The 22,494-nt window shown below is 37.0% G+C and overlaps 5 protein-coding genes across 6 annotated transcripts in view; 3 read left to right on the top strand and 2 right to left on the bottom strand.

Annotated features, from left to right (window-relative positions):
• The window catches only part of LOC113664184 (uncharacterized), a 37,191-nt gene extending 33,184 nt beyond the window's left edge, over window positions 1-4,007 (top strand). The window contains exons 59-66 of the mRNA XM_089188789.1: window positions 89-184; window positions 415-460; window positions 635-690; window positions 1,076-1,162; window positions 1,263-1,320; window positions 1,871-2,071; window positions 2,258-2,304; window positions 2,824-4,007. Of these exons, the coding sequence (XP_089044915.1) occupies window positions 89-184; window positions 415-460; window positions 635-690; window positions 1,076-1,162; window positions 1,263-1,320; window positions 1,871-2,071; window positions 2,258-2,304; window positions 2,824-2,919 (687 nt within the window). The 3' untranslated portion in view covers window positions 2,920-4,007. The remainder of the gene's footprint in view (window positions 1-88; window positions 185-414; window positions 461-634; window positions 691-1,075; window positions 1,163-1,262; window positions 1,321-1,870; window positions 2,072-2,257; window positions 2,305-2,823) is intronic.
• LOC113664183 (origin recognition complex subunit 5) lies at window positions 3,196-9,173 on the bottom strand. The gene is made up of 5 exons (XM_089188840.1): window positions 8,743-9,173; window positions 7,190-7,705; window positions 6,392-6,596; window positions 5,162-5,347; window positions 3,196-4,425 (listed from the first exon to the last, which is right to left on the bottom strand). Exons 1-5 carry the CDS (start codon window positions 9,028-9,030, stop codon window positions 4,175-4,177), a joined length of 1,446 nt encoding a protein of 481 aa, XP_089044966.1. The 5' UTR covers window positions 9,031-9,173; the 3' UTR covers window positions 3,196-4,174.
• Window positions 9,109-13,903, top strand: LOC113664182 (cholesterol 24-hydroxylase). Its single transcript, XM_027179776.2, has 4 exons — window positions 9,109-9,830; window positions 10,996-11,329; window positions 11,711-11,783; window positions 11,922-13,903. Exons 1-4 carry the CDS (start codon window positions 9,222-9,224, stop codon window positions 12,427-12,429), a joined length of 1,524 nt encoding a protein of 507 aa, XP_027035577.2. The 5' UTR covers window positions 9,109-9,221; the 3' UTR covers window positions 12,430-13,903.
• LOC113664187 (endoribonuclease LACTB2) lies at window positions 12,565-19,132 on the bottom strand. The gene is made up of 7 exons (XM_089188847.1): window positions 18,879-19,132; window positions 17,867-18,033; window positions 17,221-17,447; window positions 15,235-15,387; window positions 14,480-14,551; window positions 13,550-13,631; window positions 12,565-13,150 (listed from the first exon to the last, which is right to left on the bottom strand). The coding sequence occupies exons 1-7, from the start codon at window positions 19,130-19,132 to the stop codon at window positions 13,104-13,106; spliced, it is 1,002 nt and encodes a 333-aa protein (XP_089044973.1). The 3' UTR covers window positions 12,565-13,103.
• On the top strand, window positions 19,102-22,494 carry LOC113664186 (uncharacterized). 2 transcript variants are annotated; one of them, XM_027179779.2, is made up of 5 exons: window positions 19,102-19,239; window positions 19,311-19,374; window positions 19,796-19,860; window positions 20,455-20,521; window positions 21,314-22,494. In XM_027179779.2, the coding sequence occupies exons 1-5, from the start codon at window positions 19,164-19,166 to the stop codon at window positions 21,876-21,878; spliced, it is 837 nt and encodes a 278-aa protein (XP_027035580.2). In that variant the 5' UTR covers window positions 19,102-19,163; the 3' UTR covers window positions 21,879-22,494. The 2 variants fall into 2 exon arrangements, with proteins under 2 accessions (XP_027035580.2, XP_089044990.1); XM_089188864.1 differs by having other exon boundaries at window positions 19,151-19,239; window positions 19,796-20,259; window positions 21,314-22,073.

Raw genomic sequence — 22,494 nt, 5'->3', positions numbered from 1 at the left:
ATTAGCTGTAACAACTTTAACTCTGAGTTGACTTGACTTGATTTAAACTTGGATGGTTTTAAAGTGTTTGTATGTTTCGTGTTTTCAGCAAAAGACCAAGCTGCAGAAGATGCATGCTCAGATGCAAGAAGCGCACAGTATGAGACAACTGGAGCTCGCCAAGTCGACAAACATCGATAAACTAGTGAGTGTATTGATCATCCGATTTTAAAAGAATTATTCCATTTTATAAACAAAAGCTTGTCTCAAGTTTCGCGCAATGATAAGCGTAACTTACGCAATTTTTATCATTACACGGAGTGAAGATATTTATTAGAGTTTTTCTTGTTTCATGTATATAATTTATATTTGGACTCATTACGATTCCCATGCGAGTATTTCAACAGGTTATTGGAATTCTCTTTCTGTTTCTAGATAGCAGATCTGGAAGAGAAGGAACTGCAGCTTCGTCTTCTTACTCGTAAGTTGGCTGTCATATCATTGTCGACGGATTCATTTTATTTCATCACATTTCGCTTCGATTAATTTCACTTCATTTCATTTCTTTTTCAATTAAAAAATACTTATCGAGTTTTCTTTATTATTGTTTTTGTTTATGTTTTTGTTTGTTCGTTTGTTTGTTTTTTTCTCATAGAAAACTTGGATAGAGATCAGCGAAGAAATCTTTTCGCGCAAGAACAATCCAAGAAGGTATTTTGATTCTGAATGCCCTCCTTCTTAGTGGTCTTGGAGTGATGGCCAGTAGCAGTGATATTAATCACAACACTGACAACAATTTTGGCAATTACTTTGTCATCTTTTTCCCGAACGTAATACGAGCGAAAATGAGGATGCACTGAACGCAAAAGAGGAAGCTGCAATCTGTCGGCAGCTTGCTGGAGTAAATAGTGAGATAAAGATACAGTCACAATTTTACTCTATCTTCCCATTCTCTTGTCGTTATGTACCTCCTCCGAGTAACATGAGCTTGCTTCGACTGTGCTCAGTCTACACCAGCAAGAAAGTGCTATCATCGTTTTCATCATCGCCATTGTTATCGTCATCGTTATCATTATCATTTATTTTTCTTTCTCAGGCCCTGAAGCAAATGATGCAGCAATTGGACCATGAAAGAAACTTGAAACTTGACGCTTTTGAACGCGTTGAAGATCTACAGAGACAGGTTTGTTGTGTGTTTTTTTGTTTTCTTTATTGTATGACTTGGCATTGTAAACTGGTTGTTGTTTTTGCAGATCTCCATAACTCTTTTTCCTTCCTTTCAGATTTATGAATACGAGCAACATCTGACCAGCGGCTTTTCGAGGCCAGGCTCTGGAGCAGGTAAGCTTTATGGCACAAAAATTTTCGAGTTAAAAAAGAAGTCAGTGCTGCCAATGTTGTTGCTGTTTTTATGACTCTCTCCATAACGAATCGGTAGCCCCCGTATTCTATATTTAATTGAAGTAAATGTCTTGATCAGTTTTTAAGCACATAAGTTAGACTTCCGAAATCGTTTTCAAAACTCTCGATGTCATTGAAAGTTTGGGGCTCAGCTCGTTACATAAAACGGTGCCACTTTGCTACATGAACCTGATCCACTTTTTAGTAAACGTACTTCAGTCTGTAAATTGGTTTCAACCCCTTGAACAAGATGTTATCAGTCTCCTACTTCTTGAAGGAGGCGAAGCGCCGCCAGTGAACAAAGATGATTCCCGCAGCAAGGAACGAATTATCTGCGCATTTGTTCTGGCAACAGCTCTGGCGATGTGAGTCACTCTGGTGCAAAACCAAAGACCAAAGGATAAGTCGGATAAAATTGAAAATTCTTGGTGCTGATATAGTAACTGCGCCAAAATCATCGAAAGAATTACTATCTTTGTCACTTTTACAGGTTCTAGATCTGCATCCCGCACAGACAAACGCCCCCAGTCCTCGTACCGGACGGTGCCGGACACCTACGCCGCGTCTCCGCTGTTTGTTCCATCTACCCGTCCATCTAAGCCTGTCAATGTGGTGCAGCCGGTAGCTGGAGGAGGGTTTTGGCCACCCCCTGTGGTATTTCCACAGAGACAAGCCACTACACCGGACCCTGGTGAGTTAAATATGGTCTCAGCAATATTTGATGATTTTTTTTCTTTTTTTTTTTTTCATTTTTTCTTTTTCTTTTTGACAGTTAAGTGAAGATGAGAAAAGCAATATTCTACCTCTAGTATATCCAGATGTGTCTTCTGAATTTATTAATTTTATCTAATTCACCATTTTTTTTTTGATGTTACAGTGAGTAGTTCATATTCGCCGCCTCCCAAAATTCAAAGACCAAAAACTGTAAGTATTTAATGAGCGATATTGTTTGCCTAAGTCATTTCGTCCTTCAGATTCGAGATGAATTATGATTCTTACTTCTCAGTGAAGGACATGTGTCACATAACTGCCCTGAGCTTGAAGGATGCCGCGAAATATTTGTTTCAAAAGGACAGTAAAAGATAACATAAACCAAAACAACAACAACAACATAAAAAGGGGCAATAGAAGCAGTTTTCAATTGACTGTCAGAAACCCTGACCAATCTTATCACTGCAGCCAATCATATTAATGGTTACATCATTATTAGCCAATGAGCACTCATAACAAAAACAAACTACCAAAAGCGCGGGAAAACGCGGGTGACCTCGATTGGTATGCGTTTTGCTTTTGATTGATTGAGAGAATGGCGTGAGTTTTCGGGACCAATCACAGAGAGGGGTAAAGCAAAAATAAAGGAATCCCGGACTACATTCGACACTCAGTTTTACGTTTCAAATTCTCGGTTCAGAATGTACTAAATACTCGTCTTCCTTCTTGCAGCATACTGGTCGTTTGAGAGGGAAAATTTCTGACAGTCTCTTGGGTGACGTTGAATCAGATGATCTCCCAGATACAAGACTTCCTCCAACATTTTAAACTCTTAAACTACACTAGGAAAGGCAAACAGACTCACTCTGGGCAACGTTCAGGAAAATTGAAAGCGCAATATGAGTGACACGAGTTGAAAGGAGCCTGGGGAGAAAAACTAGGCAGCCCTAGCACATACTCGGTTTTTTCGTACAGCAGCTTGTTCACACGCTAGGGAAATGCTTTTCCTCTATAATGATTTGGCAGCACTGTAGATTAAAGGAAGTCTGTTACCTCAGTCGAATCTACAAGTTTACACCCCCTGAGACGCGACTTAAATCCTAGGACTCGAGAGTACGAGACTTGATTGTATTATAGCCTCGAGTGATTAGTTAAATATTATCTTGAAAATGAATCAATATACGAATAACTGACACAAGGAAATTGTGTGGAAGAAACTTAAAAGCCATAGAATAGATGAATTATTTATGCCATAATTTTGGACACGTTCACGCGCTGATGACAACATTTATGAGGTTTTTACTGCAGCATGTCAATTTTATTTAGGATTTTTCTTGCAGAGAAGTTTGACGCAGAAAATCTTGCTCCTACTTTGTTTAATTTCTTTAGGGTTACCACTACCGGTACTCTAATACATTCCAGTAAGATGGTTTGGAAGAACTATTTATGATCGTAACTGTAGGTGAGCTCTTCTACGAAAGTGTACTGTCTACAAAAATCCTGGTTCCGGGCGGTAATAAAAAAAAATACCCCGTCGGCTCGTTACAGATTCCATGCACCTGATTGGCTGATTTGTTAGAATCGCTTGAAGGATTAGAAGTTGTCGACACCGTGTGAAAGTTATTTATTTTGTAAGTAACTCTTCAGTTTCTCTCTGTGTTTTGTAGAATTTCCTAATGGGATCATACGACTCGTAGTCTCTTCGTGCAATTCAACGAAGGTTCCCCGAGTAACGATACTTTTCCTTCAGGAAATTTCGAAGAACCCTGCACCGAAAAAAAAACACTTGTTTTTAAGCTAATGCGTTGTAAATAACTTAAGTCCCACACGAGCTTTGTGAACTCGGGAATTTTTATATGGAAACAAGATTTTGCACTTTTGCAGTCTCTTAAAAATAAAGTTTTCCACGATATTAATTAGATGTTTAATCTTGTTTATTCTAATAACTTTCCAGTCCAGAGTAATACCATGGAATTCATTGAATTGCACGTTCTTACGGCGCTCGATTTTCATGCGACGGCAACGCGCACATAAACAAAATGGTTGCCTTTATCATGACGAAAGCCCGCCAACGTGGTGTCTGTCAGACAAAGTCGTACAAATACTGCACAATATCAAACTCCAGTTGTCTCGCTATCTCTGAGATGGTGTTGAAGCTCACAAGGCATTTGTATTTAGGACAATCTATCTGATCATCTGCTGTGATTTGTGCCAAGAGATTTAGTGAAACAAGGGATGATATCTGGCAAAGGATGTTAGCAGTTGGAGCGACTTTATCCTCCACAATACTGTAAAATATGGCCATTAGTCTGTCAATTTGGAAATTCTTTGGACCTAACGGGACAAAAAAGATTAATGACGGTTATATACAATTCTCAATCAGTAGATAGGATCAAAGGAAAGGAGGGGGAGGGGGGGTGAGATGTAAGTAATTGATCATAAGTAGATAAGCCTTCGACTGAAATTTTATTAGATCGCGCGTCTTTTCCAACGCGGAATTAAAAAATACCCTTGATCGTCAGAATGTTGACAATTTCATTCCGGATTCCCAGTTTTGTTTGTTTGTTCGGAAGTAAGTATTGAGGATCGTACTGATAGTCTTCGGTCGCATTGGGTCGCCTATCGGTTGCTGTCTAGTTTGCGGAATATAGAAAGACATTGGGAAAGCTGTCAACGACTTGAAGAATCTTACAGCATAGCACTTCAAATTGTTAAGACATGTTAACGCTACAACGGCACTTCCTCTACTTTCAAGATTAAGACAACAGAAAGTTTTCGAGTAAGACCCCGATCAAACGATAAACATTTTCATCCAACGTCTTGACAGATGAGCATTTGACCGTTTTACTCACCTGTCTCACACCTTCATTTGATTGGCTTTCCATTTTTTATCAAACATTTTTATCTAACATCTTGCTTCGCAAGCGAATGTTGGATCATTCAGAAAGGGGCGTTGTAGCGTTTTTCGCTTAATCGGGGCTTATCGCGGGGGTGTACGGACTAGACGCAAAAAAACGCCTCCGTTGCAAACCTCTATCAACCACACTCTTCAGACTAGAAAAGTTCTAACCTGTCAGCTGCGTGTTGGATTTCTTTTTTTTAGCCGCAGCTTTTGCTCTGTTACTTAATCCTCTTCTTCCCTGTTTGGTAAAGAACCTCCTGTCTGTGTGAGCTGGGTTATACGACGCCAGATATGCTGAGAGCAACAGATACTTGGCATAGAAAGGCAGTTCCATGTGAGAACGAACTGATATACCTGCAAAGATCGCATATCTCGGATAAGACCTCTGCACTTGTTAGGAATTTAGCTGCATGATATAGAAATATTGCACATAAATCTACTGATATTTAAAAGTGCATTTAAACCCCAACTCTACAACCAACAATCAACTATCCCTCAACTGTTTTTCTTTTGAATTCCATTTTTGACATCCTCCATGACATGCTTAACATCACTGTTCAATCCTTTAACTTATATTTATGTCAGAATTGCTTCTCTGGTTATTTTCATTCTGGAGGTCATTTCAAGTGTGAAGGTTCCAAATATGGCTGGGTCAATGAACTGTGTCCTTAGAAAAAGACAACAAATTTCTCATAAAGGTCTATGAGTACAAGGAAACTGTTAAGGACTCCAAATGAAATCACCAAATGGCTCTAACAACTCATATCTATGAGACATTTTTTTTTTAAATAACCAGCCACTGTTCAGAAAGCAAGCCCACCCTCCTTACCCAAAGAACAAGACCAACTTGAACTTAAAATGTGTATGATGCATGTATATGTAATTTCACTCTTTCAGGATTATGTTCAATAGTGCATCAAGTTTAGTGCAAGAAAAAATATTCAAACAGTCCCTATTTTGACTTCCATTTTCTACAAGCCAAGGTGGGTGTCTGTCAGACAAGGGTGGGGAAGATGGACAAGCACCCTTTTCAGGAGAAGATGCAAAGATCCTGGTTGCTTGAACCCCTCTAAACCCTTAGGGTGATCAACATCTATTTTCTCCTTTCAGTAATACCACTGAATCATCGATTAAGATCATGAGAATAAAGGAAATGATCAACACTCTAAGAGGCTTTGATTGTTTGACAAATTCTCCTTGCCTGTACCAAACGAAATATATAAAGAACAGTGTGGAAAATATGGGTACTGATCGATGTTAGGGTGTCAAAGTTAATTCTAAATCAATTTAAAACTGGGATAAGCCATACCAGCTTAATGCAGAGCTGTCTATACTTTTTCAATTTAAATTAATGATATATGATTGAAAAATACAAAGTTAATGAAGATCATTTCCTACCCAAGGCTCCAAGGTTCTCATTGCCTGTCTGTGTTTCCTGTCCAAGGATATTCTCCCACTGGGTACTGGACACCTCCCTAAGGTAAACTGTGTGCAGAGCCCTCTTAAGATGAGGCTCAATGTTGCGCCACAGCTTACGACTGTCTGTCAACTGAGCTTCACCAGATGTGATTGGTTCACAATATTTTGGAAAATGAAGAAGAGCCTGCAGGCAGAGAAATAAATTCTTAACTGTTTAAGAAAAAAAGCAAATTAAAGTAATAAAATAAATAAATTAACAACCATTTCCTTTCAAATTAATTATTTAGCCACATGATGATGATTTCTAATGATGGTAAACCTAGTGTAGTCCAGCCTCCTTTTGCAACCACCTCTCATTAGCGAGAGGTAATATCTAAAGTTTCCAAGTCAAAGTACAACAAATGGAACCTCTTGCAGGTGATGGTCCCACCTCTCAAAAGCAACGACTTCAACCCTTTAACTCATATGACTGACCAAGACAGAATTTCTCCTTAGAATATCACTACAATATCAACCAGATAAGTGATGAGAATAAAGAAATATAAAAAGGTTCTAATAAAGCTGACAAGTAATCTGCAGCTATATAAAGATTCTTCTCTCTGCAAGGTTTTAAAAAACATTAAATCCACACTATGTGCAGAGCCACCTTATTTATCCAAAAAGTTATGGTGATTGTACACATATCTTTCAAAACTTGACAGAAAGAGGAATTTTGATATACAGATTGCTATTCAATGATACACAATACTTCTCTCCTAGGAGGATTCCTCCACTTACCAGATGTCTAAGCTCATTCAAATCCCTACACACAGAATAAAATACACTCATGAGAAGCTGACAGTATGCTTTGAAAAATTCCACAGGATATGAAGATGGACTGTCTCTTGCCATGATCTGCAGCAATTCAGCCTTTGCATAGTCAGGAAAGTGAATGACAAAAGGCTCATAAAACCCTGTACCAACTTGAAACTTTTCCCAAACAATTTGACTGAGCAAAATAATGCAAATATTTAGCTGAGTCAGTTCCTGGAGTCTTAAAAAGGCAGGAAGAAGATTTGCTTCAATATCTCGAAGTTGCTCTGCTTTGTCAAGCACAATGTAGAAGGTTTCCTTTGTGAGTTCCTTTGCTGATAAAGAATGTTTCAGGAGTCGTAAAAAGTCTGTCATATTTTCACATTTGGGAGGAGCATTCTGATCATCATCTTCATCCAGATCTTGTAGCTTGTATAGGATGTGCTCAAAAATCAGTCTTGCTGTAAAACTCTCAACACAGTTTACTAACACATGAGGAAGCTGTAAAATCAAAAGAATAATTTTGGCAGGACAGGTAAAATAAATTTTCCAACTTGTTGGGAGTGAGCAATTCTTTTACCTGTTGAATTTTCAAGAATTCCAAGCAATTTTAGGCAATAAGAAATGGTACTACACATGTCAAATTTTACCGGACAGGTACTGCCTGAAAAGGAGAACACTGGGCTGATTCCAGATACAATTGCTATTTTTACCTATGGTTTTATACAGCCTGAGCAGAATTGTTGTCACTCTCATACATGAGTAAAGATTGAACAACAACCCAACTCACTAACAAATTTGATCCTTACTTGACTCTGATGCTCTTGTGATGGCACCTGCTTTCCTTGTGCCCACATGATATGATTAACAATACATTTCATTGGGATAAATCAGTATGGCCAGAATACAAAGCACACCTTTGCATTCAGATCAAGAGTATGCAGCTCAACCATTCACTGACAGCTGTTTGGGTAGTTTCAATCTATTTAAGGTTACCTCTTGTGAGACCTCAGCTCCCTATTCCTGTATCCCATTCATTAACCTTTCCAGGGGGTAGCCAGGATTTTTCAAAGAGAGGATCACACTGTGTCAAACAGAGGGTACTCACCAGTTTTTCCCGCCCAAATATTGTAGGTTGTTCGATTGAAAAAAGGCTTACCAAAGGGAGGGGGGGGGGGGGTCACAGGTACCCTAGGACCCCACCCGTGCCAGCTAGGCCCCTGTCCTTGGACCCCAAAGAGTGACTAACATCCAATTTCTCCTTACAATATCACCCCTGACATTAAGGTCACGAGAATATAAGAAATGATCAGCAACTAAAGAAGCTCTTGAGTGATAAATAAATTCCTTAGGAAATGCATAGAAAACAGTATAATTAGAAAAATATAATATATTATAATTAGTAAAACTCCAGTTATAACCCTTAGGTAAGACAGTCTGTTTTCACGTCAAGAGACACTTGACATCATCACGAAACGTTTTTCCTTCTTAGCAATAATCAATCGAGGATTTCTTCCTAATGAAACTTTTGCACTTACCTTTAAATCTTTTAGCAAAGTCTGCACAACAAATGATTTCCCTGTACCGATGTGTCCACAAATGAAGATCGCTGGACAAGTGTATGCCTCTCTTCTCCCAAAAAGAGTTAACAGTGCATCGATTTCGTTCTTTCTGCAAATTACTTTCTTGTAAAGTTTCCCTATTCCGTCTTCATTAAACCCGAATAGCCCGCCATTCGCCATATTGGTTAACACGAGGGCACTGGAGAGAGTTGTCAAAATTTTTACTATCCAGGGGCTGGTGCGTGGATAGTTTTTAGTCGGCATTTTATGACCTCGAAATTTGAAATGTTGGTCCTTTCATCTTTAAAAAAAAAAAAAAAAAAACTCTTAAAATTGCAGTGATAGGCCCATAGCTTCTTTTTTTTAATACTTTCTTTCAATTCCAATGGTTTTAAATTTTGAGAATAAATCTCCTTACCCCTCTGGTGTCGGGAAGAGATTGTTAGAAAATAAAGATGGCGTCCTTTATTTCCACGGTGCTGTATTTCATCTTTATAACTTTGTGTATGACGGTTTTTACCCTCGTATTCTGCTTCGTGGTTTATTTGCAACATAAACACAAAACTCTCGACCACATTCCAGGCCCTAAGCGAGACGGATTTTTCGGAGGAAATATCCAGACAATAGAACGCTTGAAGAAACTACACGGATTCACTAACGGCTTCGAAGTTTTCAAGTTTCTTTCTCAAGAGTACGGCCCAGTAATAATCGTCTGGATTTTTCATATCCCGTTTGTATACGTTTCAAGTGCAGAACTAGTCAAAAAAGTGCTGATAACATCCAATCTCCCCAAAGATGCTTGGTCTTACGATCAGCTCGGCTACTTGTTCAAAGAGAGATTTATGGGAAAAGGTCTCGTTTCGGAGACTGATCACGAAAAGTGGAAATCTAAACGGCTGGCAATCAATCCTGCATTTCACAAGAAGTATTTAAAGGAACTTATGGAACAGTTTAACGCGAGTTGCGATGTTTTTTTGGCAAGATTGACTGAATTAGCTGATGGCAAAACTGAGGTGAAAATGGCAGATGAGTTTAACAGAATAACTTTGGATATAATCGGGAAGGTAAGGAGTTTAATCTCGGTTAAGATGTAATTAAATTTTCAGGTTTTAATTGAAATTCTGGAAAAACAAATGTACTCGATATTTTACCCAATAACAATTAGTGGGACGTACTTCGTTTTTTTTTTTTCTCTCTCTCTCTCTCTTTCTTTCTTTTGTGCCCCATTGCCTTCCGACTCCCACCATTCATTGTGTTACTCCCGTCTTCCGCTTCCTGCCCTTTGTTCTCCTGGGCTCCTGCCCCCCCTGTTCCCCTCCACTATTTATGCACCCTCCTTTTCAATGCCCAGCATTGAGGACCCACCTATCCCCAAGGAGGGAGGCAGGGGGAAAGGGGACTGGGTAGTTTCTAGTTGTAGGTCATTTTTGGTTTTCACATAATGTCAACAAAATTAAAAAATTAGGAATCATCACTTCTTTTGAGATTTTAGTGTGATTAGTTAAAAGAACAGCTGAAGGCTTATCTTTTGACAAATTTTCCTTTTGATGGGGTTTTTTGTCTTGTGATAAAGCAAGGTTGAATTTCTTAGCTTTTACAAATACAAATATCTGAGCACAAAACATCACACCTACTTGAACCTTTGCAAAACTGTTTGAATATTTGATCTTCTTTTATCGTTATGACTCTTGACTTAAATTGTTAAATGGCTTTGATGACTGTGTGACAATGAAAACCGGCAATTGAGGATTTGCTGTTGGATGAGTTTGCATTTCTCAACTGGATTGACTATTGAATGGGGTTGCATTTTCAATAGTGTTACTAGAATGGGGTAGGAGATTTTAGGGATTTTGGAGGTGAAAAAAATTCTGGTGACAATAGATTTAAAAATAGTTTTCTGTTTACATAGTTAAAAAATTGTTACTGTATTACCAAAAGTGACCAAGATGGAGTCTATAATTGGCCACAGAATATACTCTAATGGGGTAGGGGTTCTGAGAGGCCAGCAGCACAATTATCCAGCAAAAAATTGACCCAAGTACCTCCCCCTCTCACCCCTGGGGGCCTGTCTGCAGGGTTGATGCATTATTTCTTCAGTCTATGATCAACCCAATTATCCACTACTTTTCTTCTGGTTTCGTTGGTATCTTTTCCAAATTGCACCAACACCAGACACCTTTCCCATGTATGTATAGCATATATAGAAATTATGCATTCTTTCCTTTTCAGGTGGCATTTGGAATTGATCTAAATGCAGTCAATGATCCTGATTCCTTGTTCCCAGCGGCCATCAAGGAGTGTTTAGTTGCCCCAGTTTGGTGTTTATCCCATCCTCTTCATGCTATTGACTTCACCACCTATGGCTACCAAAACACTGTGGTGGCAGCAGTTCATTTCTTACGAGATACTGGCAAGAAAATCATGGATGAGAGAAGAAAAGCAATATTAAATGGTGATGATGTTCCATCAGATATTCTTACTTATATCCTCAAGTCTGCTCCTGAAGATACTCAGTTGGACTACGAAGAAGTGTTGGATCATTTCATCACATTTTTCATTGCAGGTAGGATATAAGAAAGTACTTGTTAATGTTATCATCCAATTTGCAATTCAAATTGTCCTCCAAATTTTAAATGATAGACCACCCATTAAATGTTTTTTGCTCACATTCACAATTAAACAGGAACTGTTTTTGGCGAGATTATTAATGTTGTGAACTAAATTTCAAAGCTCATGTGTCAAGGAAAAGCAGAGTAATGATCATAATTTCCTCAGTCTGTTTGAATCTATAGTAATCCATCTCATCGAATTGTGTCCAGTCTAAGGAGACCAAAAAAGCCTGAAAATATTGGGTACACAAGTAGGTTCAGCAGCTCTATACAGATAAAGGTTAACTAACATGAAATTTAATTTCTTCATTAATATTTTAATCCATTTGCTTTAGGCCAGGAAACCACTTCAGCAGCTTTGTCCTTCATGTTGGCTGAAGCAGCAAAAAATCCTGAAGTCGAGAACAAGTGAGTGAGGTGTTATGTAAATCTCTTTTCAATCAACATGTCTTATGCATCCATTATGCCATTAAATTTCAACAGTATTCTATAAAATGTATGGATCTGTGAGATAATCAGAGAAATTTTTTCTCAAATTTGCTGCAGGTTAGTTCAAGAGGTTGATGATATCCTTGGTTCTCGTCAGTATGTTTCATATGATGACCTTGGCAAACTTAGCTACACAGGTCTTGCCATGAAAGAAACACTTCGGCTTCACCCTAGCGTCCCTGGTTTCACAAGAGTTATGGATAAGGATGGTGAATTAGGAGGCCATAGAATACCAGCAGGAACGTTGATAAATATTGGGGTGTTTACTTTACACAACAGTCCCAAGTATTGGAATGAGCCTGAGAAGTTCAATCCTGAACGCTTTTCAACCTTAAATGATGAAAATGAAGCAGGACACTCACACTATGCCTACATTCCTTTTTCACTTGGCCCAAGGCACTGCATCGGTCAAACATTTGCTGAATTTGAGTTCAAAGTACTCATGTCGCGTTTTGTGAAGTCATTCAAGTTCAAACTAGTTCCTGGACAGGATTTGAACTATGAAGAACCCAAGACAACATTATCACCTAAGGACAAGATTCGTTGCACTTTGACTTTGCGTTGATTGTTGTAAACTGAACACTGTTAACATGCACGTTTGATTTATGCAATTGAAAATGTAATTATGGTAGGGACCTGGAGCACTCAGGACTGAAAAAGCAGAGTATTAAAATTTCAAAAGAGAGTATCAGTCACTTGTGTCAGTAATATTCACACTGTCTTACAGATTTATTTACATACAATCTCTTTTAATATCATCTTCAACAGAGCAAAAACTGTCTGATATCTAAGGCTTAATTTAGTAATTGATACAAATTGAAAAAATAGGTAATTTCTATTATCCTTGCATGTTCATGTTCTCCTGTTGCTCCTAGTTTGCTTTGAGCATTAATCATTATGGAGATTTTTTCAAAAATGTTCCTTGCAATTTACAAACAAAAGTACTTTACAGAGCATATAATATTATTTAGAATGATGCAATTAAATATGAAGAAAGAAACACACCCAGAGAACTGAAAATACTATTTTATAGTATAAAAAAGTGTATAAAAGCAGGCTTTTATGTCTGCTTTTGCTGTCAAAAGAGAAGAGAGGGCCTGAACAATCAACAGACCATAGAGCTTCTGTCTGGAGATCTGGCCTGACTAAAATTAAGATTGACTTGAAGCAGTGTAGAAATCCCTATTGTGCCACTAAATGTCAAGAGGCAGACTTGATTTTCTTTTCAACGGAACAGGTTTACAGAGAGCTCTTCCATCTTTTCCCACCGCTTGACTCAATTGAGTCTAAAAGAAATTGCAAATGATAATTGTTAGTAAGTATTACAAAAGGCTGTTCATTATTTCTAACAATGACATGTTACTAGACTTAAACAGTGTGCACCACTCACACCAGCAAAACATCATTAATTAAACTAAGTTCAACTAAACAAAAATCAGAAACAGAGAACTGAAAAACTGAATTTTCCATAGAATTCATTAAGTAATCACTAGCTTTTATTTCCAACTTGCTACATTTCTTTGGAGAAAAAGAAACTTCAACCATGTCTAACAAAACAGGTCAAAAACATGTTAAAGCTTTGGTGCAAATGGGTTACTGGGTTTTCTTTCTACAGAGTTGTGTGGATTGTCTCAATCATTCAAGCCATCTAAAAAGATTCAATAATGTAATTAAATAAGACTCACAAACTTGTCCTTCTTTTTCCAGTTTTGTTAGATGATGGTTGACATTGTTTTCAGCTGCTCTGTGAAGGTGCCATGGAGTTTCCTGTCAGAGATGTGTGATCACTTTAATAAATAAAATAATAGGATTTGTACAACGTAAGAACTACATTGAACATCTTTTAAAATGTACCATTGTTATTTAAGAAAACAATTTGCAATTCAGTTCACAAGATACTCACACAGAAATCACTTTCAAATTGATAACAACCAGAAAACTATTCGATAACTAGACAATCAAACACTTGTAAAATTAATATTTAATAGAGACAATCAAATGGAATTTTCTTAATTAAAAGTACAGTTAAATCTTGAAAACTTGTATCCTCGCTTATTCCAAAATTGCCCTAACTCTAGTCAAAATGGATTCCACCTGGATTTCCCCTGTACATTTACTGCAATTTTAACCCTGGTAACCTGAATCCTCAGTAACTCAAACCTTCCACAAGTTCACCAATAATTTTTCACCACCAATACAGTTTAAATCTTGGAAATTTAAAAACTCCTCATTCATGCTACAATAAAAAATGAATACAATTTCTAATATCACCTTACAAAAATAATTTTGAGAACTAATACATACAGCTTAAAAAAAATCAAGTCATACATTGATGATTGGTCTGCCTGCAAAAACATCTGTCAACAAATTTTTCTGATTGCATGACGATTGTCTTACATAGGTTAAACATAAACAGTATTACTGTGCATGTGCACTGAATTAAATCAAATTTAATTTTGAATACATATCTGTTATAGACTTCAAAACTAGTCACGCTATTTCTTCTTTTGAACATCAATTATGTGTCTTGCATAGTACATTTTGTGCCACAGGTTCCATGCAAACTATGTAATTATGAAAGAAATTGGTTCTGTCTTTATTTAACAAAAACTCACAACATAAACTTTCTTTACAATGTCCATTGCAGTCACTGGATTTTCCAAGCTTTCTCCTATAGCTTGAAGGATCTAAAATCAAAACACAACACATATCATACAATCACATTTCAAACAGAAACTGCTACAGCCTTTAAAACAACAGTTTATCACATGCTCAACTAATGAACTTTCTGGTCCAAATTAACAGCACAACAACCACAGAATACTGGTTCTGAGTTTTCTCTAGAAAAGAATGACTGTCACAGGGTTTAATTAAAACTTGAAGCTCTTCAGGGAGAGCCTCCACCCAAGTCGGTTAATTACTCTACACCAATATAAATATATTTGATCCAACAAACTTGCATTTAAATTGGATTTAAACCTTTCAGAGACTTTACCTGCCCTGTCTGCAGAGTATGGCGGATGAAACTGCAATTTTTTCCTTTCTTAACATACATTTTCATGTGGCAGAATAACCTTTGCATGCTTAAGATCTTGTTGAGTTCTGCGGTACTCTGCAGACTGGTCAACTGCCACCAAAATTGTTCAACCCTTTACACCCGAATAACAGTATGCGTATTCTCTAGACCGTTCTCTGTACATTTTCTAAAGAGAAGACAAGGAGAATTTGTTTACTAATCAAGAGCTTCATTAGTTTGTGATCATTTCCTTTCTTCTTGTGACCCTGATATGTGAATTGGGGGTGATATTGTGGGGAGAATTTAGATGCTTGTCACTCCTAGGGTTCCAAGGGTTAAATGGACTTCATGTACCTGTTTTTCTCTTGCATTTCTGTGTTCAATATACTCCTTGACTTTTGTCACACCTTCCTCTATAACTGGACCATGCCCAGGGTAGATAAGATCTGGAGACAAGTTCAAGATGACTTCTAGGGATTTCATGTAGGTGTAAAGATCTTCAAATACCTGAAATCATTTGAAAAAGATTAGCAAGTTGACCAATATGATGGCATTACAGCAAATTTGAAACTACAATCAATTTCCTGCGCTGAATTGAGTATCCTTTGGTAGAAGTTTCATTTATCCAAAGAGTTGTTTCAACTTTTTAACTGTCAACACTTTCACTCCCAAGATCTCATTAGCAATTCTCCTCATCATCTGCCATAAAATTCTTATGATGTTAGCTCAGAGAATTTGGTACACAATCAACTAAAAACTCACTAATTGATATTTTTCCTTATTCTCATCACTTTTCTGCTTATACTGTATTGATAATGTAAGGAGAAATTCTGTCTTGGTCAATCATGGGAGTTAATTAAAGGGTTAAGTTAAAGGTTAAGTTACTGGTATGTTACATCAAAATTTACAAAGTTCCTTTTAAGTCAGACACAAATTAAAGAATGCTTGGGAAAAAAAATACTGCCTGCTTGATTCTTCTTACAAACTTTCTTGCATTTTCTTGTGAAACACAAGGAAAGTTTGATGTTGCATCAGATGTCATTAAGACTTGATTTCACACACACCTTCAAATTTTGTATGGTTGGAGTTACTTCTAAAAGTTACCTTCTGTTATCAACATGTCTTACATATGAAGGTATAATATTGATCATGGATTTTTCTGTAGCACTCTATGCTGTTTTGATTTGACTGTTAAATGAATATCTGATTCACTATTTTTTTCTTTTTTTTCATAATGCAAATCACTTTTCTTACACCTTCAACTCTCATATCAAATTTGTGATTCTCCTTACTGTCAACCATATTATTCTTACAATAGTGTTAGTTCAGAGAATTTAGTACTGGATCAACTAATTATCCCCTAATTTATATTTTTTCTTTATTCTTGTCACTTATCTGGTTGATATTGTATTTGATATTGTAAAGAAAAATTCTGTCTTGGTTACTCATGAGAGTTACAGGGTTAAAATTATTTTAACTTTATTTACAATTGATACACCGTAAACTTTACCATGCCCAACCTTTCCTTTGTGAACCTTTCTTAACCTTTCAGCTTTAAGATCTCATTAGCAAATCTCCTTACTGTCTGTCATACAATTCCTATAATGTTAGTTTGGAGTATTTGGTATTGGATCACTAATAATCCCCAAACTGATATTTTTCATTGTTTTAATTACTTGTCTTCTTGACTTGATATTGCATTGATAATGAAAGAGAAATTCTTTCTTGGTCACTAATGGGAGTTAGAGGGTTATAGAAAACAGTTTTCGTGTCCCTAAAAGTGACTGCTTACAGGAGGCTTAACTGTACCTCATATTTAATACGTGATTTGGGTTCTAGTCTGAAGAAAATTTTTATAACTGTTACATGGCTGGACAGGTTGACATGAACCAGTCTGGAAAAAGTCATCCAGCCCTGAATTCAAATGGCTCTTTTGAATTTCCTGAGAACATGGATTGATATTGTGGACTTTAACTTAGTTTAAAAAAAATTAGCAGGGCTTCTCTCAGTGAATTATCAGTACCTTATTCTAACTCAAAGAAAAGAAAGAAGAGTTTTTATTTCAGAACCTTTTCAGTTGTTGTCCAATATGCACCCTTCTTTTGTATGCAAGTGAATCCTATTTAGGTTGACACAAAAGTTTAGAAATTTTCAACACTTGGTGGTCAAGTGATAAAATGCCTACTGATTGAGTTTGGTCAGGCTGGATAGGAAAATACTCGGCTCTCAGTCATGACCCACTGTCTTTGCTGCACTTGGTCGGTACACCATAACCTTGAACTAAATAATTTCTCATCTGGCCCTCCCACTAAGTCAATAAGTATATAATATTGTACTTACAGTGGTACCTTGACCCAAGATACAGTCTCCTGAAAAGACAGCATTTTCTTCTTTCAGATAAAGTATCATGTGGTCTGTAGTATGACCAGGGGTGTGGAAAACTTTTAATGTTGCTCCTTCTGTCACAATTTCATCTCCATCTTTGAGGTAATTGTACCTATGCTCAGTAGTGCCACTGATCTCTTCAGCAACACCTTCTTGTGGAAGCTTTGAAATTTTCACATGACCTGTAAGTGTAAGAACAGCCATAATTCATTGGTTCCTCTTAATGTTACCTACTTTTTTTATATAATGTAACATATATCAGATTTTTTTTTTTTTTTTCAATTTCAACAACTTAAAATACATACATATAGCTCTTATCCTATTTGTGAGAATTCACACTGTTTGTGTTAAAAAAAAAAAACCACTAACCACATCACATGGTTTTTAATGATATTGTTCTGTTTGGTTCTTAGAATAAATTGATGACAGGCCTACTACATGAAGCAATTCAACTCTATAATCAGTCAACTACTGTATTGCCTTGACTCCCAGAAGCAGTTACTCAGACTGGATTCCTGGTCATCTCTTTTAACTGCATGATTGACCAAGACAGAATTTCTCCGTAATTAAACTAACAGAATTTCTCCTTAATTAAACTAACCTGAATTATCTAAGCACTTAAGAACATCAACAACTCCTCCCACATGATCTGGGTGCCAATGTGTGACGAGAATCTCTTGAATACTAGACCGACTTTCTGATAATACTTCTTTGAGTTTTGCTATGTATTCAGTTGAACCACCACTTCCTGTGTCAATCAGTACTCGACTATAGGAAAACACGATAAATTCATGTATTCAAAATCATTGTGAACAATAAGAATAGATGTCATCGCAAATATTAAAAAAAAATTCAGTGGAATAGGATGTAAGATGATGAAATTGAGATAAAAATAAATGACTTTACAGATCTGCACATTTGTCTCAGGGATTTGCAAATAGATATTTAAATATGTAAATAGATTGAATTAAAGGACATGAGATATCTGAATATCTTGACTACAAAACACAATAACACAATAACACGAAAATAGTGTGCTATGGATTTGACTAAAAAAAATCACGATTAAGCTCCTTTGACCCTTAAGAGTGACCAAAATCTACTTTGGAGATAGGAGAATAAAATCTGATTTATTCTCACCATATCATCCCTGACTGTGAATTTATGAAAATCATATATGTGCATTGCTGTTTAGAAATTAATATGAAAGCGAGCTTCACAGTAATAAACCCTATTTAAGCAAAGGAGAAAATAAGGCCTGATAAAAATTCAGGCCTGTACAAGATTTCAACCCATGACTACTACCATACCGGTGTAGTACCCTATTCGTTTTTTAACCCGCACTATTTTCACTACTGCTTAAATAGTGTTCATTACCGCGAAGATCGTTTTCATTTTCATAACATCATCCTTATATATATGAATCCAACATTAAGGTCACATGAAAAGGAAACGATCTCCAACCTAGGAAGTTCTCGATTGTTGAACAAATTCTTCCTGCCAACACTTTAGAAAACGGATGGAGACGGTATGGAGAATATGCATACTGATGTCAAGGTGTAAAAAGGGTTAACGTTAGCTTATCCAGGCTTATCTTCGCAGGAAGCTATCACCTTTTTCCTGTCCCGACAAGATAGGTATTTGTTCCTTGGAGCGTCATGGGGCTAGGATTACATCCCAGGATACGTAAGACACGCGGAGAGAGTTGTTCCACCGTTGGCAAGCGAACAAGATTGCCTGCAAAACCAGTGTACGCGGAAATCCATCCCGCCATCTTGTTTCCCATCTTGCTCCCATGGGTAAATACACCGACCGTCCGCAGGCTCAACCTGCTTGTTGCTATGCAGCAAGTTGCTGGAGCGTTCATAGAGACGATTCATTAGACGGTCAACACAAACATGGAAAGCGGTGAACAGGAGAAAGACAAACAAAATTCGTCTACAGCTAAAAATCAAGACAACATGGCAGCGACAAGTAAGTTTGCGCTTTTTGCTGTTTTACTCAAATTCAACGTAATTCTAAGTGAAACTTTTGCTGTCTTTCAGCTGCCTCTCGAATAGACGTCCTGTCCCGGGCGAAGCCTGTTCCTGTAGGATTCATCGAGGATAGGTAAGAGATCTGAGACAAACTACTATGTTAAGAATACATAACAAACAATTTAGGAAAACTTCCAAACCAAGCTCTCTTAAATTGTATACGTGTCTTTACATGGACAGAGCGGAAACATCTCATTTGTAGGGAAATGTTTCGATTGCAAAGCAAAAACATTGAGTTATTTCTCACACTTTATTCACAAGAAAGTTAATTTTGATAAATTATTACTTGCAATTGATCTATCTTACATTAATACACGTCCGTTATTATAGAATAAAAAGGTCGAGTCAGCTAGCTCCCGAAAAAGGGGAAGATTTGTAAAGTCACGCTCGGAATTTCTGACATGTTAGCAATGGTTCATGCGGTCATGAAAAACAATACCCCGATATGTGGTGACTTACTAATTTGTTGCCCGCTGAAATTATTATGTTTTCAGGCGATCAGTATACTGGGATAATAACTTTGCAAAGGACTGGGATAACATACAATCGACTAAAAGTGGTAAAGTGTCTCGATAAATAAACAATTAAACGAAATTTAACTCTCATAATTATTATGGGTAAAAATTTCGCAATTTGTCGTATTTTAGAGTAACACTGGTCTCCTGCTGTCCTAAAGAAAACAAACATTTTTGTTCTTAGCAACCAAAATTAGCTTTTTCAATAGATACCACAGCTTCAAGAAAAATAGAGATGTTTTGAAAGTTTTTTCAGGCCTTTTTTTTTTCGAGTGGAGTGCTGCTTTATTCTCATTTATTTAATAGAGCACAGGCTGATTAGAACATCTGGTTGAAACATTCGAAACAATAGCTCTACTGCATCCGATCTATCGATGGAAAATGATTTACCATGGGGCCACTTAAGAAAACCAAATTTACTTATGGTTTTTTAATGAAATCAGGTACAACTGTTTGTGAGGTTTCTACGTTATTTATCATGGTTAGAAGGAGAAAATTCAATCGATGCTCAAAATGTCCAGGGCCTTAAAGGAATATTGACTGAGTTATGCCTTTGATGCTTTCCTTTCAAGCATATGGATAACATTCACCTGATCCAGTTGAAATATTTTTAACTCATTTTTATTATAAATCAACAGTGTTAAGTGACAGACAAGCACAACTTGTTTATAGCAAACAACTTCACAAAGATTACGTAGGAGACAGGTAAGGCAAATTACAACAGTATATATATATATATTGTGCACAATTTACTGCAACTCTATAGTGATTTCAAAATTAATCAAACTATAAGAAAATGCTTGAATAAATTGGTTATTGCCAAATCAATTTGAACACTAATAAGACAGTGTAATCATGCCAGTGCATTTGGACAGTACTCATCACCTGTGCTTGCGGTTGTTGCCCATTTTTCCGAGTCAACTGTTGTTTCCTATGGAAATGTAAAACCAATGACCAGTTTGTTTCTCAAATTTTGTTATGCTGTAGTTTTGGTAATTAGATAACAGGGCTGCATGTCCTTGACTTCTGTTTGTAATCAATCATACTCGTTATTAACAAATTGAACTCCTATCTTGCAGTCATTCGATTTTTTTTATCACTTGTATAATTACAGATCAAATTTCATGTTTCTAAATCAACATCAACAAGAGACCCACTTTAAATGCACTGATCATTCTGTAGAGTTGTAGTTTACAGAATGAAGTGAATTTAATTAAAACAGTTAACAAACTTGAAATTTTTACCCTTTGAAAAATTTTTTGTAGATTCACAAATTGTAATAATGCTTCTTACACCTGTCACACCCTACTGTTACATCTGATATGGTGCTGACAAGGAGAATTTGTTTACCAATCATGAGCTCCTTTGGTTGGTGATCATTTTCTCCATTCTTATGACCTTCACATGTGATTCAGGGGTCATACTGTTAGGAGAAATTGGATGCTAATCACTCTAATGGGTCAAAGGTATTAATGATGACTATTGTATACTTAACAGAAAAAGTGCAATCTGGCCAGTAAGTGAGGCAGCAATGAAAGCCACGGCATCACAGAGACTGGAGACCCTGTCAGAGGCAAAAGCTCTTCATCGTGACTACCAACCTTGTCAACAAGTGCAAAGACTTGTCAGTGAAGCAGCTATGAAGGCTGAGCCTTCTCAACGAACTGAATTTCTTGCACAACCCAAAACTTATGCTCCCTTAAAAATCAAGTCAAATAGTGATTGGGATTGGAGTGAGTGGGAATCTGATTTGACAGAGGCTGCCAAGAATGCAACAGCATCAGAAAGAGTTCTTGTGCTTTCGAATCCCAAGATGCCACACCGCAATTACAAAGAGGGGCGTCCTGTGATATGGGAAGTGTCACAGACAGCCCAGAAGGCTCTCCCATCTCTCAGAGTTCAGCAACTTGCGAGGCCGAAAAGCCGCAGTCAGTACAATGAAGACTATGATGCTAATGCATGGAAAGTCTCACAGGGGGCAAAAGTGGCACAGGCAACTCCCAGAATAGAAGAACTTGCTTTACCAATCCCTAGAAAAGTCAGAAGTAAAAAAGTTGTGTGATCCATTCTAATAATTTATTTATTGATTATCAATTCACTCCAAATTTATCTATTGTGATATGTAATGCACACTGCATTTACCATTGATCTCTTTGTGGTGCAATGAATACCTTTCCTCAATAAATGACATATCTACCCTCTGCTGATATTTTAGCATAGTTATGACAGAAAAAAATTAACAGAAGAATGATTTCTAGTTATTGAAAATTCTGAGTTACTTTGCACCCATATGAACCTTGCTGACACTGCCCAGTAGGCTTCACGCCTTTGCCATTGCGTGACCTTATTGCGTGACAAGTTCTGAGTCTGTGTTTTACAAGCAATTTACAATTTGATTCTGATAAACGGATCTGAATGCTTTATGACTGACAGTTCATTTCTTTAAGTAATCATATTTTCTACTGTAAAGCAAGTTCTATTGTCTCTAATGCAGTAGCACACGCGTTCTTTTACATGTCACGCAACGTTTCCCGTGAATAACAGGAGTGTAAGAACTACTTAAACCACGACCAGGACTATCCTGTTTCAGAGTAAATATATATTTTTTTTAAATCAATCTTGGTTTTGTTTTAAGTAATAAGCCCAGGTCTCAAAAATTAAAAATGGCTTATTAAAAA

Source organism: Pocillopora damicornis, chromosome 1 (assembly GCF_964200805.1).
Source record: "Pocillopora damicornis chromosome 1, jaPocDami1.2, whole genome shotgun sequence".
NCBI classification, from domain to species: Eukaryota; Metazoa; Cnidaria; class Anthozoa; order Scleractinia; family Pocilloporidae; genus Pocillopora; species Pocillopora damicornis.
Note: the sequence above shows the minus strand (reverse complement) of the source record. Positions and strands in the feature narration are given on the sequence as shown.